Below are 19,370 nucleotides of genomic sequence, written 5' to 3' on the forward strand. Positions count from 1 at the left end.
GTGGATTCTCATCCAGACCGTGCTGTAAAACAGTAATGACTGCTGGTACTCTATTGCACTGACTGGATGCCTTAGGTGTCGGCCATTACGTTCCACAGATACTGTCCTCTCTAGCACTGCCAACTCCTCTGCCTACGTTGTGAGGATGCCCGTCTTTTCCTACTGCCTTAAAAGAAATCAGGTACTAATGGTCTGTTATATGCTGTGCAGAGGCTTACGGAGTTTGTGAGGGCCTGTGTTAAACGAGTGGATTTGGTCCTGGCTGCTCTTCCAGAGGATCTGGGTTCAGTTCCTAGCACCAACATGGAAGCTCACAACTGTCGGTTATTCTAGTCTGTGTCGGTGGAGTTGTGTTCCGACACCTTCTTCTGGTCTCTGTGGGCACTCCAAGCATGCAGTGCACATACATACATTCAAGTTAAAAAAAAAATCATGTGATTAAATAAATGAATACTTTTTTACTTAATATTTTTTATCTTGATTATTTGGGAATTTCACACCATACATCCCCCAATCACAATCACTTCCCAGTTCTCCCGGGTTCAGCAAGCCATGAGGTACCAGCTGTGTACCTGCTGCTGAGAATCAGTGTAGCTGTTACCTTACAGGGGACCCAAGTACAGCAGACCCATAGCTCTGTGTGCTGTGACCTTCGCTAAGTTCCACTAAGTACACTCACCCGGACTTCTCAAGGCTAGCTTGCCAACTCTTTTGAGACCTGCTGAACTGGAAACAAGTGTGTCCCTGATCCTTTGCACCAGAAGCAAGCACCAAGTGTCTAAGCAATTTGGAAGCAGCACAGATCAGTTTGTTGTAGTCAGTTTGGGGTCTTTAGTTTGTTACGTTTCCTTTTTGAAAAAGGCCTCATCATGTAACCCTGGCTGGCTTAGACCTTAGTAAGTGGGCCTAGATGGATGTGAACTCACAGAAACCTATCTGCCCATACCTCCTGAGCACTGGGATTAAAGTCATGTGCCACCACACTGCCTAGAAATCCATTTTTCTCTTAGCTAGAAGAGGTGAAAGTAATGCCCACAATGTCCAAAGGTTAGAAAACTAGCACCTGCAAAGAAAACTGTTAACACACTAACGGGCAAAAGACTGATCATTTAATCACTGTTTCTCTTTCCTAATCACAAATTTGAAATGGGAAAAGTAGACCTAAGAGTCAGAGCACCCGTGAGAGGATGTGGTCGATGACAGTGGTCAATGGGAACTCAGAGGAACCAGCTTTCAGATGTCAGTGTTCCCATAACAGCACCGAGAATGGTAAAGGGAAAGAAATGCTGTGATGAGCAGGCCCATAGCTCCAACACTTGTGAGGCGGGGAAGGTCCAGGCAGCCCAGGCCAACCTAAGCTATAGAAAACCCTATTTTAAACTAAGGCAAAACAACAAAACAATAAACATCAAGGCACAGGAAGAGCTGAGGAGTCCTGAGGAGGTGGCGCCTATGGTTAAAGGTTTCACATAAACCTGGACCAGAGGCTTTTAGGCCATTACAGCAATGAACAGAAACGAGAGAGCCCTCATCTCAGTAAAGGGAAGGTTGAGGGTCTACTCAGAGCCTTCTCCTCGTCCCTTCTTACACACGCAAACACACACACACATACACAATAAATAAATATTTGAAATAGAAAGAAGACCCATCATGGCTGTAATTTAGTGTGGGGGTGAGTAGGGTTTGCTCCAGTCCTACTTCTGATGCCATGCCCCCAAAGCATATGAAAAGGTCAAAGAAATAGACAAAGGCTATTTTAACCATACATTTGGCTTAAAATAGCTCAAACTCCAAAAACATTGTCACATACTCCATGTTAGAAAAAGAATGGAACCCGTAGGTTCATATGCTTGAATAGTTGGTAGAATGGCTTGGGAAGAATTAGGTAGTGCCACACTGTTAGAGGAAGAATGTCACTGGGGGTGGGCTTCAAAAGACTCTCCACCTTCTCATTGCAAATCCAGTTGTGAGCTCTCAGCTGTTCCTGTACTGTGCCCTTGCTCCTTTATCATGGAGTCTAACCCTCTAAACAGAACATGAAGTATAACCTGAAATATAACATGAAGACACCATTGATCTCTTCAGACACACCAGAAGAGGGCATCAGATCCCTTTACGGATGGTTGTGAGCCACCATGTGGTTGCTGGGAATTGAACTCAGGACCTCTGGAAGAGCAGTTAGTGCTCTTAACTACTGAGCCATCTCTCCAACCCCCTAAAACTGTTCTTTTAAGTTGCCTTAGTCATGGTGTTGTTTTATCAGAGCAATAGAAAGGTAAAGAAGCCAATTACATCTAGTTTACATTCACTTGAGGAAGTCCATCTTCAAAATAAGTATTCATTTTATACCTCAGACTCTATCAGTAAGCCCCATTTAACGTGTTGTTAGTCTCACTGGGCCCAGTTCAGTTTTAAACACTGTACTCACAGAGCCGAAGATATGAAACCACATCTGTAAGTCAATGCAACTCAATACAGCTAACCCTCCTCTTTCTCCCTCCCCCTAACCTCCCCCAGAGTCCCTCTCCCCGCCTCAAATATTATTTAACTTAAAACTATTTACCAGTTAAGGAATAAACCCAATTCTACCCAAGGAATTGAATATATCCTAAACTGTAAGCAACGCAACTTTTAATGGCAGTTAAGAAAAACAGGTAATATTTGTAATCATACACAGGGAAGCATCCAGCCAATCTCTATAAACACCTGTATTTTCTCTATAAGTTCTGACATTGTTAGGCTTGGGAGGTTAAGAATTCCCTGGAAGAAAGAAAGAAAGAAAGAAAGAAAGAAAGAAAGAAAGAAGAGAAGAGAAGAGAAGAGAAGAGAAGAGAAGAGAAGAGAAGAGAAGAGAAGAGAAGAGAAGAGAAGAGAAGAGAAGAGAAGAGAAGAGAAGAGAAGAGAAGAGAAGAAAGGCATGACGTATATGGGCGACCAGATCTGAAGCCGGGGAGGCAGCCTTCAGGAAAAAAGTACTGTGCAGAAGGACAATAAACCAAGTTTCCTGCCTGTAACCCTGAGACCTTGAAACCTGCACATGGCTGGACTCACTTTGAATGCAGCTGAAACTTAAAGGTGGCTGGTCACAATAGCGGAGACTTTCCATCCCTGAATTTGGGAGCAGGCAGGAAAACCAGAAAGAAGTTCAAGACCATCCAGCATTACATGAGACACTCGTTCAAACAAACGAAATACTTTATTATGTCGTATTTTTCAAAGATCAAAAGCCCTCGGCCCGTGGTGTCTGTCTTTTCAGTAGTAGGAGCTGAAGCAAGAGAATCGTGATTACAAAAAAAAAAAGACCAGACTTCAGAAGTAACCTCTACTTTCCTTAGAAAGCAGATAGACTGAAAAGATGAACATAATATTAAATAACAAAGGATTGTCCTTTGCACTGAAAACGTCAATTGAAGCTGATGACACTGGTCTGGTGCTGGAAGACAGTGAAAAAGAAGTTAAATAAATAAATAAATAAATAAAAATGGTGATCGTTATCGTCAACATCATCCAAGCATGTGGTGGAATCTCATGCTTGGAATCTCAGAATGGGGAGGTAAAGACCACGGATTCCTGGGTATCCCAGAGACCTGGTCTCAAAAAGAAATGAAGGTAGTTCTGGGGTGGGGGGACACACCTGTAATCCCACATTCCAGGCCAGCCAGGACTACAAAATGTGACTGTGTCTCAAAAAAACAAACAAATAAAAAGAAGCGAAGTTAACAATGGGGCTCCTGAAGAAGAGCACAGAGATTGATCCCACTCCCACATCCATGTGCGCGCACACACACACACACACACACACACACACACACACACACACAACTTCCTCACAAAGCTGAAGGCTGGAGAGATGGCTCAGAAGTTAAGATCAGCTCCCAGCATCCACATAGCAGCTCATAACGGACTGTAACTCCAGTTCCAGGAGAGCCGATGTCCTTTTCTGGCCTCTGGCAGCACCATGCACATAAATGCATACATGAAGGTAAAACACTCATACACATAAAATAAAAATAAATTTATTTTTAAAACCAATCCTGACAGCTCATCACTCACTGGTGGAGTCTGATCCTCCGAAGCTGACAGTGTTCAGAACTCCAAAGCAACAAAACTTACAGCTGCACTTGCTCGCCTCGTGTATCTCTTGCTTTCTGGTCTTAAAAACTGGCTTCTGACTGAACAAATGCACAGCCTTCAGTAATAAGTGTTTTGTTTAGTCAGGCCAGAGTCTCATCATGTAGCTCTGAGAGCCTGGAATTCACTATGTAGACTGGGCTGGTCTCAAACTAACAAAGATCCACTTGTCTCTGCCGTGTGATGCTGGCATCAAGATGTGCACCCATCCCCCAGACCATTTTCCTTTGTTGTTGTTGTTGTTGTTGTTGTTGTTTTTAAAGGCATACATTCCATCTTTTTCCAGAGATAATATCTCTCAGTGAACCTGAAGCTGCACTGTTTCAGCTAGGCTGGCTGGCTAGCCAGTGAGTCCCTGGGATCTGCCTATCTCTGCCTACTATCATTGGGGTTACGGGCATAGGTGGTGTCTTAGTTAGGGCAACTCTTATAAAGGACAACATTTAATTAGGGCTGCCTTACAGGTTCAGAGATTCTGTCCATTAGGGTCAAAGAGGGAACATGGAAATGTCCAGGCAGGCATGATACAGGTAGAGCTGAGAGTTCTACATCTTTACCTGAAGGCTGCTAGGAGAAAACTGACTTCCTGGGAGCTAGGATGAAGGTTTTAAAGTCCACGCCCACAAGGACACATCTACTCCAACAAGGCCACACCTACTGCAACAGGGCCACACCTCCCAATGGTGCCATTCACTGGGCAAACCATATACAAGCCATCACAGGTGGCCATGACAGACTTTTCTGTGGGACCTGCGAGTTTGAACTCAGGCCCTCTTCTTTTCAGAGGAAAGGCACTTATCCACTGACCCATCTCCTCAGTCTTGTGAATAATTATTTCCTAACACTTGATTGAATGTTCTTCGTATCTGAACAGATTATCCTGCTTCCAAAGATGTAGAAGAGTCTCCATCATGGCAGTCGGGGTTACATGGTTCTTACATTAGTCCCTCGTTCACAACTTGATTAGCAACACTACAACACATGCTGATGTATTTCCATGGCGAGGCACGAGGTGAGACCCTGCCTGGATAAACAAGTTAGAAAGATAGATAGATAGATAGATAGATAGATAGATAGATAGATAGTTGGGGGAATGGCTCAGTGGCAGAGTGCTTGCCCAGTATGAATGAGAACCCAGATTCAATTTCCAGCACCATACACACACAAAGATTAAACGCCTAAAGAACTTGCTAAAAATCCCCTGAAGGTAGGGGTGGAGGGAAAAAAGAGTGGTAGGGTGTTAACAATCATTAAGTGGGTGATGGGTCCAAGATGGTTTGTTAAACTATTTGATGTGTATCCACAAGTTCATACGATTACTTTTTCTTAAGCAGGATTGAAGGAGGAAGATGGTGTAATCTCACAAAATGGTTTTCTAGAACCCTGGCAAATTAATAAACTAGCATTTCAGCAAAAATTCCCATGAGGAGCCGGGCGTGGTGGTGCACGCCTTTAATCCCAGCACTCGGGAGGCAGAGGCACGAGGGTTTCTGAGTTCGAGGCCTGCCTGGTCTACAAAGTGAGTTCCAGGACAGCCAGGGCTATATAGAGAAACCCTGTCTCGAAAAACCAAAACCAAAAAAAAAAAAAAAAAAAAAATTCCCATGCGTTCTTGAAAACGTACAGACAGTTCCATTGAGAAAGCAATGGAGTGATGGTGGATTCCCAGTTCAAAAGCATTCAGCAAGTGAAACAAGAGGATCATATCTCTGGCCTCTGAGGTATCCTATCTCTGACAAAAAGGAATAAATCAAAAAAGGTTAGGTTGTCCTTTACAGAGGTGTTTTTCAACCTATGGGTCATGATCCTTTGGGGTCAAATGACCTTTTCACAAGGGTCCATATCAGATACCCAGGGACTGGGGTAAAGTGTTGCAGCTTTAGGAAGGTTGAGAATCACCCCTTTACAGTGTTCTATGTTCTTTTTTTTATTATTATTAGATATTTTCTTTATTTAGATTTCAAATGTTGTCCCCTTTCCTCCTTTCCCCTGGGAAAACCTCCTATCCAACCCCCTTTCCCCCTGCTCACTAACCCACCCTCTCCCCCTTCCCTGTCCTGGCATTCTCCTACACTGGGGCATCAAGCCTTCACAGGACTAAGGGCCTCTCTCCCATTGATGTCCGACAAGGCCATCCTCTGCTACATATTAGTCTGGAGCCATGGATCCCTCTATGTGTACTCTTTGGTTGGTGGTTTAGTCCCTGGGAGCTCTGGGGGTACTGATTGGTTGACATTGTTGTTCCTCCTATGGGGCTGCAAACCCCTTCAGCTCCTTGGGTCCTTTCTCTAGCTCCTCCATTGGGGATCCTTGTGCTCTATGTTCTAAACTAATCAAATGGGCATGTCCTCAGGAAGGCCATGGTACACTGAATATTGAATAGCTGTTGCTGCCTTTGGGAAGGACCACTTTGTCAACATTCCAACAAGCAACACCAATTGAACTCAGTAGGTTCACAGGACAGGACATGGATCTGGGGGTTGGGAGAAGTCGGAGGGAGAGCTGAGATTGAGTATGTATTACTGTGTCAGAGAATAAATAAAATACGCTTAAATGAGTATAAAATTCTTTTAACTTAATCTCAGGGTACTTCTTAACTTACAAAGAGGTTAATTTCAGGTGTGAATTTACAAGTATAAAGAACATGGGGCTATATACACACAGACACACGTACGTATACACTCTGCTGGATTGTAACTCAGTAGTGCAGCACTTACCTAATTGATACAATGTCCTTAGCTAGATTCCTAGCACTAAGGACCAAAAAATAAAATAAAACAAAATAAAATAAGATAACTGCAGATTTATTTTTCCATTCTTCACTGTGTATTGGAAAATAAGGGCGCTGCTGCCAACACTCGTTCAGAAACAGGAAAGGAAGCCAAGTCAGCTGGCTTTTGTCACTTGCACCATTACTGGCAGATGAGCATGCTTACACGTATAGAACCATACAATTATCAGCTTGAGAAGAAACAAGAGCTTTGTTTTTTAATGGTAATTGATTGGGGATAATAGGATTTCCCAAATCAATATGGGCACAGCTCAGCTCAGTCGTAGGTAGATTCCTTAAGCTCTGTTAACTGCATCATATTTCCCAGGTGATTTAATGTGAAGGGCACCCGGTCTATCAACTCACAGATGGGCGATAACATTGGCATATTATAAGCTAAGACATCTCTGGAAACTTTGGAATCTTCCCTTTTGCAACTGCTTAAAACTATGACAGCCTTTAGCCTGAAACAAGATGTTTTTGTAACGAAAGCGTTTGTCTGTTAGTCACAGCTTGGGTTATTTTTGACACCAGTTCAGTCAACACAATGATGCACTTATGAGTGTGTTGATTTCTTCTGCGAGATCTCAATTCTGTTTCCTAGTGGAGAGCTTCCCAGTGCAGCAGCTTCCGGGGGAGATCACGCCGCTGTCTGTCCTTTTGCCTGGTAAGCATTGAAATGCCAATACTTGCATTAAATGCAATACAGTGCAATAAATGCACTGAAACACACCAGACTCAGCTTAACAGTGGCCTGGCATCAGAGGTGGAGCTACATCATTTGGACCAACAGCAAACGGGCAAAGACAATGCCAAAATGCCACTCTTTTACAGGTCGTGGGCCAAAGGAGTAAGACAGGACTTGGTGATCCCATTCTGCCCAAAGACAGGTCCTTGCCATACTGGACAGTAAACCAGACTTATTTGGCATGGGCAGAAAGATGTAAAAAGAGGGGCCTTTCCAACTGAAATGCTGATATCCAAGAACAACCAGTTCCCCACTGAACTTGACCTGAAACAGAGTTTGCACATACCAAGCACTTAGGAAAAAAGGCACAACATTATGAGGTTCAGACCAGTGTGTGGGTGTATGGGGGGGGGGGGGGAGGAAGAGGCAGGCAGATTTCTGAGTTCAAGGCCAGCCTGGTCTACAAAGTGAGTTCCAGGACAGCCAGGGCTACACAGAGAAACCCTATCTTGAAAAACCAAAAAAAAAGTAGTGTTAGGAAAACTAGAGGGAGGTTCAGCTGGTTAAGAACACTGACTCTCTTGCGGAGGACATGGGTTCAATTCCCAGCATCACATGGAAGCTTACAACCATATGTAGCTCCAGTCCCAAGGGATCTAACAGCCTCGTCTGTCCCTCACAAGTTTCCACACAAACATATTGCGAGGCATGGTAGCACACTCCTTTACTTCCAACACTTGGAAAGCAGTGGCAGACAGATCTCCTGAGTTTGAGTCCAGCCTGGTCTACAGATGGAGTTCCAGGATAGCTGGTACTACACAGAGAAACATTGTCTCCATTAATTAATTAAAACTAATTAATAATTACCGTCATTGTGATTATTATTATTATTATACATAACTATCCACTTAGTTGAGGTTTCAAACCTAACACCAAAGCCCTATGGCGACCCCTTCACCAGGACAAATCAGGCCTGTCCCTCTTACACACCAGAGCCATCATGCCTATTTCAACTTCAACCTTCTGTGCCCCCAGCTCTTATAACATGGTGAACAGACAAAGGAGAAGGCAGTGCAAGCAGATGGGGTCTGTCTCACCCATGAAGCACTTCCCAGCAGACTCTGGACCCTTGTCAACAAAGTGGCAATTATGGTTTGCCCACAGTCCAGCAGTGTGATTGTCAGGCTACTGGGGAATGGCTACCAGCTGATTCGGGAACTTACCAAGGGCATGGCTACAGCTTCGACAGGATTCTGTCAAACTGACAATAATCTGCTGGAGGTCTCCTCTTGGTGGAGTAGGAGAGGGGTTAGGGTTCTTCCAGCCATTGCATTTACAGGACTCCTCTGCCTAGAAATGAAAAGAAAGAAACACAACTCTTTCAACAGGCACCCATGGACAGTTTTACAAGAGACCAATGCACACACATGAGCTAAGTAATTTTCTATATATGTAAGCGTAACAAAATAGGGGGTGGGCGGAGTAAAGGGGCGGGACTTCAGATGGGGGTGGAGTAAAGGGGTGGGACTTCAGGGGGCGACGGAAGTAAAGGGGTGAGACTTCAGATTTGCTTCTGCTGGTTGTATCTACAGCTCAAACATTTCGCTTTTGCATTCCCCAGGGAATGGTCAGATCAAAGACAGTCCACAACACTAGCTTCACAAAACAAGCAACACTCCCAAACAGCAATAGAACAAGAGTGAGTTTACAATACTTGATATAAATCTTAAGTTTCCCTAAAGACTCACACCTCCTTAGCTCTGTACAAAAGAATAAAGCTGACTTATTTAGCTGCTGTGCAGTAACCTTGGCTACGAAATGGAGACCAAACATGAAAGACATATTATTTACTCTACCAGGCTAGTCATACTGTGTGACAGGGAGGCTTTCAAGTAGTGTCCTTAACTGAAAGATCCCTGGTACCTTTGGAAAGCCCCGTTTCATCCCCCAATATTGTTCACTGGTGCTCCGGATATGTCTGCTAAAACAGTGGGCTCTGGCTGCAGTGAAAGACTATCTCAAAAAATAAGATGGACAACTCCAAAAGATCCGACACCCTCATCTAAGACTCTGCCAGAACCTACACAGAAGCACGCAGACAAGCATGCGTACACACCACGTAATTCTTAAAATAATAGTAAGGTGGCGTGGGGTTGAGGAAAAGCCACTCAAACCTTGAACCCTGGCCTCCACCCAGCACCCCAGCTGCATTTCTACTGAGCCCTAATCTTGTTTGTCTCTGAGGACAGGATGCCTAAAAGTCAGAACCCCCTCCCTCTTCAGGACAATCAAAACTATGGAATGTAAGAAGGTTGCTGGAATGACTACAAGACAGTCTCTAACTCCATTATAACACAACTGAAAACCTACACGCCCTAGCACCATGACAGTTGACAATTGCCAAGTAACAACTAGAAAGGCCCCAAAAAGAAGAGAAAAAAAGCAGAGGTTTTGTTGTTTCTTAGGTGTTGGTTGGTTGGTTTTGGTTTTGGTTTTTTTGAAACATTGTTTCTCAGTGAAGTCCTGGCCATCCTGGAGTTTTGTTCTGTAAACCAAACTGGTCTCTAATTCAGAGATTCACCTGCCTCCGGCTCTCAGTTTCTGTGACTAAAGGTGTATTCCACTATCGCTGGGCTAGAGGCAGAATTTAAATTCCCCAGAAAACTTCTGCCCATTCCAAGAAGACCATATGAATATTTTTCCCCTTTATAAGCCTGTATTCCCTCTTACCCTGTAAGAGAAGAACAGAGAGCGTAACTCTCAAGTTGATCTTACACTTCTTCCCTTAGCTAAGAACAAGCTTCTTGCTTCTGCTCAATCAAGTACCATGGTTGCCACTTTTCCAAGAAGGAAAACTGAGATCGAGGTGGAAAACTGCAGTATTTTTGTTATACAGGAAAGAAAACAAAGAGCCTTATCTGGGTGCAGCAAGCCACCAGGCAACACAAAACGAGCAAATTACATTTCAAAGCCTCAACGCAGTACAGGAAGAAAGAAAAAGACAAAGACAGCTGAGAGAGTGAAAGCAGAAGAGAAGGTGCCCTGTGAGGAGGGCTGCAAAGAGGAAGGGGTGCCGTCCATGTCCATCCAAGGCTGGAGGGCTGGAGGGCTGCAGTGCAGCCAGGAAGGTGAACCAGCAGAGCTGCGAGAAGGTGGAGAAAGGAAGGAACGATGTGAGGCCCAGGAGCAACTACAGCCTCTACCTTAAATCCTCTCTCAAAGAGAACTAACTCCAAGGTGTTAATGGCAGGTGCCCTATGACCTCCCTTCTTTCTCTCCTCCTTTCTCCTGTGGTCTCCCAGCCCAGAATCTTCACTTCTTCTCCTTTGATAACAGTCATGGAGGCTAGTAAGAACCCTATCTAGACCTTTCCTGTTAGTAATTTCCATGAAGAATCATCTTATTTCCTTTTTTTCTTTAGGTTTCCAGTTCAGAATCAACCAGCCATTCTGGGACAAAGACAGCACACTCCCATTAATACAGCAGAGAGTTAAAACCCTCTGACAGATGGAAGAAGCATCGATGTTTAGACCAAGGCCCCAAAAGAGAGTGTGAATGAGATAAACAAAAATAGAGAGAACTGCAGCTGGGTGAGGGGGCACACACTGTTAATCTTCTAATCACAACACTCAAGAGGCAAAAGCTGGCAGATCTCTGAGTTCAATGACAGTCTGGTCTATAGAACAAGATCCAAGGCAGACAGGGCTACATAGAAAAACCTTGTCTTAAAAAAAAAAAAAATCAATAAACCAACAAACTAACTAATAGAGACCAAGGAATCCTCAAGTGTTCAAATCAAAGTGTTTCTCATTAGATCTAAGGTTTACTTTAGAGTTAGAGTTCAACTGAGTAGGAATGTGAAGTCTAAACCCCAAGGAATCATGTCATTGAAGAGTTTCCCTCACCATGATAGCCACACCCCTATTTTCTAAAAATTCTTCCAAGAACGAAGGGTGACCCTAAGATCTCACCCATATTAGGCAGTGTTTTCCCACTATGTGGAGTCCCCAACCGCATAACTTTCTACAAGCTCAATAATTTTGCTTCTGAGACAATAGCAGCCATACATAGCCTAGATCCTCTTCCTTGGATGGCCACTCAGGGCAGAGAGCAAAGTGGTGGAAACTCTGGATGGAAGAGAACAAAGCCAACCTTTCCTAGCAGCTGTCATCCTACTGACAGTGCAGAATAAGAAGCTGCATCACTGTCAAGCACCAAATTCCAGGATTCAAAGCTGGGCATGATGGCATATGTCTCTGCTTAATCCCAGCATTTGAAAGGCAGAGGAGTGGGTAGATGTCTGACTCCAAAGCCAGCCTGGTCTATCCAGCATGTGCCAGGGCTACATAGAGAGACACTGTCTCAAACACACACACACACCAAACAGAATTCAAGGATCCAGGAACTGGGGGATGATTTAGCAAGTAAGACCCTTTGTTGTGTAAACATGGGACCTGAATTCAAATTCTCAGCACCCATGTCAAAGTCAGATGTGGAGGTGGAGTGGAAATAAAGGACAGTTAGATCTTTCGAGTCACCAGCCTACTCCAGGGTCAGTGATAGGCTGTCTCAAGAGAATAAAGGCTGAAAGTGATAAAACCCTCTGGCTTTCTTACATAAGTGTGCATATGCATACACAGAACACACACACACACACACACACACAAGATTTATTTGACAACAACAAAAAAGGGGAGCTGAAGGACCTGGTTGGGCTTGGCTGCACGTGCCTGAATCATCAGCTTCTCAGGAAGCAGAGAGAGCAAGAGGGTTGTCAAGTCAAGCTCTGCAGAGCTGCAGAGGGAATTCAAGGCCATCCTGGGTAGTTTAGTAGTAAGGCTCCCTCAAAACAAAACATTTTACAAGGGGAGATGCAGCTCGGTGGTAGAGCACTTGCCTAGTATATGGGACACTCTAGACTCAAACCCCAGTACTAGGGGAGGAAAGAGAATTCAAGAATCCAAACCTTTCATCCATGTGGGGTTACTTATAGAAGCCTGGTGACTTCTTGTGCATCCATATGTGCAGACAAAACACTCCTGTGCATAAAATTAACATAAATCCGATAACTTTAAAGGGCTGAATGGATGGCTAAGTAGTTAAGAGCACTGGCTGCTCTTCTAGAGGACCTGGGTTCAATTCCTACACCCATATGGTAGCTTACAGTCTTCTGTAACTCCAGTCTCAGGAAATCTGAGATTCTATTTTGGCCTCCTCGGGCACCAGGTATGCATGCAGGCAAAACACTCATACATATAAAAATAAATGAGTAAAAAATAAAAATCAAATCAAAATAAAACCATCTTGGCTTCCTCATTAAAATTCAAGTGAGCGAATAATGATTTTTTTTTTAATGTTGGATAAGAAGACCCTGAAGATTTTCACAGCCAGAGACTGCAACTCCAAGATGGCAATGGGCTTAGAGTACAGTCAGCAGAAAATGAAAAGCTTACACCTCTACGTGCCCCGCGTGACATAAAACAATAGCCCTGGTCACCGGGGCTCATAAACCTCAAGTCACAAATCTCACAGCAGGGGCAAATCAAAAAAAGACAAGAGGTAAAAGGCATGAAACAGAACAATGACAGTCCAACGGTTTTGTGGCACCATGGCAGTCCACAGTGCAAGGCAGGATGAGAGAGTCACCACAGTGAGAGGGTGACAACAAAGAGAAAGCCTGCTAGGGCTGTGACTCAGTGTTAGTCTTACCTTGGAAGTGTGCAGCCCTAGGTTTATTCCCTAGAACAAAAAAGAAAGAAGCATGCATAGTATAATACTGGGTACGTGAGAAGAGAGGCATGAGTTCAAAGCCAACCTAGGTCACATATTGCGACCCTGTCCCAAGAGAACAAGCAAGCGAACAAGATTGGTTATGGTGGTGGCCACCTTTAATTCTAGAACTATGGAAGGCAAAGCAGGTGGGTCTCTGTGAGTTCAAAGACAGCCTTGTCTACATAGCAAGTTTCAGGACAGCCAGCACTACGTAAAGGGATGCTGTGTCAAAGAAAAAGAAAAAGGAAGAGGGGCAATAGCTCAGTTTGGTGTCACAGCACCAGGCACCATCCTGGGTTTAGTTCTCCAGCAGTGCAAAACCAAACAAGCTCAATAGAGAGAAGGACAGAGCGAGAAAGGGAGAGGGAAAAAGGAAACAAAGAGGGAGAGAGGCGGAAATGGCAATCCAAGTTGAGATATCTTACGACAAACAACATTAAAATATATGGGACCAGCAAGATGGCTCACTGGTTGAAAAGGCTTGCCACCAAACCTTATGGCCTGAGCCTGAACCCCAGAGCCCATACTGTAGAAGAGAGGTAACTCGAACAGATTGATATCTAGACTCTAGCGATGTTGTAGTGCATGTGTGCACTGGCGCGCGCATACACACACACACATACACACACACACACACTCTAATTGAAAAACAAATATAATTTTAATGCCTTAATCTTATTAAATTGAATATGGTAGTTCATATATATAATCCTGGCAGCACTCAGGAGACTGAGGAAGAATGATTGTGAGTTCAAGGACAGTCTAGACTACACAGCAAAACTCTATCTAAAACACACCAAAAAATATCATTGGGCCAGCAAGATGGCTCACTGGTAAAGGTGTCTGCCACCAAGTCTGACAACTTGAGTACAATCTGTAGTATCCACATGTTGGAGAGCGAGATTCTGAAAGGTCATCTATACACATCCACTGTGGCTTACACACACTCCCACATTACACAGATTAAATAACATTATTTCTAAAAATTATTTTAATTATTTTATATTCACTACATATTGTGATAATAACTTTTAGAGTACTAGACTAAAAAGAAAATCACTTAATAAAATTTAAGTTCTAGTTCTCTCACTGTAACTTAAACTTATATATGTCTCTCTATATAGAGGCATAAATATAGATATATATCATATTATACGTAAATATGTGCACACACACACCTCCCTGTCCTCTTGCTGGGGATCAACCCAAGTTATTAATATGATAGATAAGCCCTGTACAACTGAACCACACCCCAGTCCTCTCATTTGTTAATGTGATATTGTGGCTCCTAGAGCTCAAAGATTTGAACCCAAATACACAAGCTGGGAAGAGAAGCCACTGAAGACAAAGGCAAAGACTGGCATGGTAAACCAGACAAGGGAAAGTTTCTCAAGGATCACCAAGAGATGCCACCTGCTGAGAGAAGAAAGGAAAAGGAGGAAAGGTTGGGGAGGGAAAAGAGGGAAGAAAGTGGGTCTTTAGGAGGGGGTAAGGGGCTTTAGAAGAAGGGAAGGCCCTTAAAAAGAGGGGGAAGGGCTTTAGAAGTGGGGGCAGGGGCAGCCATCTTCCAGTAACTCACCAAAATGACGAACACAAAGGGAAAGAGGAGAGGCACCCGGTATATGTTCTCTAGGCCTTTTAGGAAACATGGCGTTGTTCCTTTGGCCACATACATGCGAATCTACAAGAAGGGTGATATTGTAGACATCAAGGGAATGGGCACTGTTCAAAAAGGAATGTCCCATAAAGTCCTACCATGGCAAAACCGGAAGAGTCTACAATGTCACCCAGCATGCCGTGGCATCATTGTAAACAAGCAAGTTAAGGGCAAAATTCTGGCCAAGAGGATCAATGTGCGGATTGAGCACATCAAGCACTCAAAGAGCAGGAACAGCTTCCTGGAGCAGGTGAAGGAGGACGATCAGAAGAAGAAGGAAGCCAAGGAGAAGGGCACCTGAGTGCAACTGTGCGCCACCCAGAGAAGCACACTTTGTGAGGACTAATGGAAAAGAGCCTGAGCTGTTGGAGCCCATTCCATACGAATTCATGGCCTAATGTACACAAAGAAATAAAGTACCAGGACTGCAAAGAAGAAGAAGAGAAGAAGAAGAAGAAGAAGAAGAAGAAGAAGAAGAAGAAGAAGAAGAAGAAGAAGAAGAAGAGGAGGAGGAGGAGGAGGAGGAGGAGGAGGAGGAGGAGGAGGAGGAGGAGGAGGAGGAGGAGGAGGAGGAGGAGGAGGAGGAGGAAGTGGGGGCAGGAGGGCCTTTAGAAGAACTCTTCTCATGTCTTCAGCTTCCCGGAGCCAACACAGAAGCTGGGGTTTTTTCTTTGTTTTGTTTTGTTTGTTTTTGAGGTATACTGTATTTTACTACATGGGTTTATTTCTCTTTTTTAACAATTTTTTATTCGATATTTTCTTCATTTACATTTCAAATGCTATCCTGAAAGTTCCCTGTACCCTCCCACTTCCCTGTTCGCCAACCCACCCACTCCTGCTTCCTGGCCCTGGTGTTCCCCTGTACTGGGGCATATAATCTTTGCAAGACCAAGGGCCTCTCCTCCCAATGATGGCCAACTAGGCCACCCAGAAGCTGTTATTTTAAGCAAGCAATTTTGTGCTCATGTGTGAGAACGTTCTAAGATACGTGAGGTAACTAGAAAACTGTAGGTAAAGGCCCAGTCATTCATGCTTATGATGTCAACACTTAGGAATCTGAGGCAGGAGAACTAGCATGATTTTGAGGACAGTCTGGACTACATAGTGAGCCCTAGACCACCCTGAGCTTCAAAACTAATTAGACTGCATCCATGGCTCGCATTATAACTTTAAGTAATTACTGAAACCACCTGAATCTTCACTGTGGACACTGTAGTTTAGGGTAGAAAGCATCAGTATTCCTCAGTGGCTAAGGACACCCCATGATGCACAGGGTTTCCCTCAGGTTAGTGTGTAAGTGTAGGGAGCATACGTGAGCAAATGGAGTTTTAGGTGTGAAGAGCACTTCCGGCCCCTGTGCATGCCCAGGAAAATGTCAACCAGAGTGTCCAGTATTGATACTGTTTGACAAATTGTCTACCCTGAAAAGGGGGGAAATAGTCTTTTAAGAAACAGTCAGTGGAAGCTGGGGTGTATCTCTGTAATACAGTGTTTGCCTAGAATGTCAAGGCCCTGAGCTGTAACCCCAGCAACAGAAAGAAAAGTAAAAATAAAAATTAAAAATATGTAAAAAAAAAAAAAAACAGTGAATTTCATTGTCCTTGGCTGCCAAGCAAACATTTCTGTCTCATGCTTTGATCTGCAGCTATCAAGTCCTCCACTTGGGCCTTCATCTCTTCTTCCAAATGTTAGAGCCTGGTCACTGCTCTTAGAGATAAGAGGTCCCCTTGGAAACACCTCTTCTATAGCTCTTGGTAATTAGGCGTGACAGCTGCTAAGAAAACTCCTAGCAGGGTTAGCCTAGCAGCCTTAACTCAATAACAGCTGGAGGACAACCTTTTAAGGAGCCCTCTGCCAAGCCAATTATCATAGCAGCCAGCAACCTTGGCACCAAGGAAGAGCCAGCTGTCCAGGTGACGTCATCTCCCAAACAGCAAGCCTATGCAGACGAGACACATCCAAGGAAGAAGAAAACGCTCTCCAGAAGCCTGAGACAAAAAGCGGCTTTATTCACATGAGAGGCTCCTGGACATGCAGTGATTTTCTTACTGTGAACAGAAGACATTGGAGAGAGACTCTAAGGAGCTGAGCTGGATAGACATGTGGTCACATCCAGATGACAGACAAACAAGAGGGGCAAGGGATTGCAGTTTGCTTAGTGTTAACGTGTAAGCATTTGTGTGATATTTGGAGGCCACCCAGGGAAAGAGAAGACAGCCATGCTGTCTAACAGAATTCTGTCACACTGAAACTACTAGACTAATTCAAGTAGGTAGAAAACTCAGGAAGAGCACACCAATAAATGACCAGGAGACTTCTCAGCCCTCAGACTCAGACCAAGCATAGGAACACGGTGGCGGGAAATGATGAATCTAGACTCATTCCTGATAGCATTTCTGTGCCACGCCGCCATGCTGGAGAAACACCTGGATCTCTATCTTCCCTTCTTCACCTTGTATGATGTACGAGGAAGGGATGAGCTGAGAGTCAAACTGAGCGGAGCTCCTTCTACAATGCAGAAGCATAGATCCTGTCCTGGCAGGTACCTGAGCATGAGATCAGGGGTAGGAGTGAGGGGGCAATGGGAATTGTATTATCTACATCCTAGCTCTGAAATTTGACAAAGGTATACTATTTAAAAGTCAAAAAAGGCCAGTGATGATGACTCGTGGCTCAGCGGGTGTGGGCGCTTGGCACCAGGCCTCAAGATCTTAGATTGACTCCTGGAACTCACATGACAGGAGGAGAGAACTGACTCCAAAAACCTGTTCTTAGCATAGCACACTGTGGTACACTTACACCTACACATATACACACAAGGAGGAAATAAACAAACATTAAAAAAAAATAAAAGTCGGAAGTTGGAAAGACAACTCTGTCGGAGGATGGAGAGACAACTCCAAGGCAAAAGCACTGGCTGCTCTTTCAGAAGACCCAGGTTCTATTCCCAGCCCCAATACAGAAGCTGACAAATGTCTGTAACTCCAGTTCATGGGAATGAAATACCCTGTTCTGGACTCCACGGGCACTTAACTCACATGGTGCACAGACATGACAGCAAAACACCCATATACATAAAAAAGCTAAAACTTTTTATAAAAAAAAATTAAAAGACCAGCACTTGGGAGGCAGAGGCAGGAGGATTTCTGAGTTCGAGGCCAGCCTGGTCTACAGAGTGAGTTCCAGGACAGCCAGGGCTACACAGAGAAATCCTGTCTTGAAAAACCAAAAAAAAAAAAAAAAACCTAAAAGAAGGGGGACCTTAGGATACACCTCAATGACAGAGTAATTGCAGCACATGAAAGGCCTAAGGATCAGCCCACAGCTGCCAAAGAAGAACAAAAACAAGAACAAGAGCAGGAGGGAGGGGAGGGGAGGGGAGGAGGAAGAGGAGGAGGAGGAGGAAGAAAGGGAGGACGAGGAAGAGAAGTTCAAGAAGTTGAAGAAAAAGGAGGAGAAGGAGGAGAAAAAAGAAGAAGAGGAGGAGGAAGAAGAGAAGAAAGAAAAAGGCTACAGACAATGAGGATGACTAAGGAGAGGGAGGGGGAGAAGGGGAGAGCAGAAGGGGACGAGAGGGGTGAGGAGAAGGGGAGGAGAAAGGGAGGGGGAGAAGGGGAGGAGGAGAAGAAGAGGAAAAGGAAGAGAAAGAGGAAGAAAGGAGGTGACTCACACCAGCACTCAGGAGACTAAGCTAGAGAATCACCATAAGAGGCTGGAGAAATGGCTCAACAGTTAAGGGCCCTTGCTGCTCAAGCAGAGGACCTAGGTTCAGTACCTCACAGAAGGCAGCGCACCAGCTGTCTAGCTCTAGCTCCAGGGGATCTGATGCTTTCTGGGCACCAACGCACATATTCACACAGACACACAGACATCAAATTAAAAATTAAATCTTAAAAAAACCTGAAAAAATGCTCAGAATCATTAATGACGAGGAACTGCAAGCCCTACTGAGGTGTCCCTCAGCCTCCTTAGCAAGCTAAAAGGGAGAAATTGGAGCATGGCTGGATAGGATCTAGAAACCACTTGAGGTGGAGACCGGCAGGAGCAGCTGAGGTGGAGAACAGTAGGACAGGACCTCGAGCATCAAGAAGGCACTGCCGTATGATCTGAAAATTCTACTTATGGGCATATATTTTAAGAAATTGAAGCAGGAATGTCCTTGCTGAGATGTATGGGACCTTCGGTTCAAACCTCAGCAATCAAGGAAACTATAACAGGAAATCAAAACACATATTTGTTCACCCACATTCCAGCTGCCTTCTTTATTTAGCACAATAGCCAAAAGTCAGAAACAATAAGTGGTGAATAAGTAAATATAACCTGGCATATGCAAGCAAATGCATGTTATTTGA

General features: G+C 44.2%; 1 protein-coding gene across 1 annotated transcript in view; it reads right to left on the reverse strand.

Annotated features, from left to right (window-relative positions):
• The window catches only part of Kat2b (lysine acetyltransferase 2B), a 100,303-nt gene that overhangs the window by 53,678 nt on the left and 27,255 nt on the right, over window positions 1-19,370 (reverse strand). The window contains exon 2 of the mRNA XM_085833154.1: window positions 8,813-8,939. Within this exon, the coding sequence (XP_085689280.1) occupies window positions 8,813-8,939 (127 nt within the window). The remainder of the gene's footprint in view (window positions 1-8,812; window positions 8,940-19,370) is intronic.

This window comes from Mus caroli, unplaced genomic scaffold, assembly GCF_978045245.1.
Source record: "Mus caroli unplaced genomic scaffold, Mus_caroli_1 scaffold_18, whole genome shotgun sequence".
Classification (NCBI taxonomy): Eukaryota; Metazoa; Chordata; class Mammalia; order Rodentia; family Muridae; genus Mus; species Mus caroli.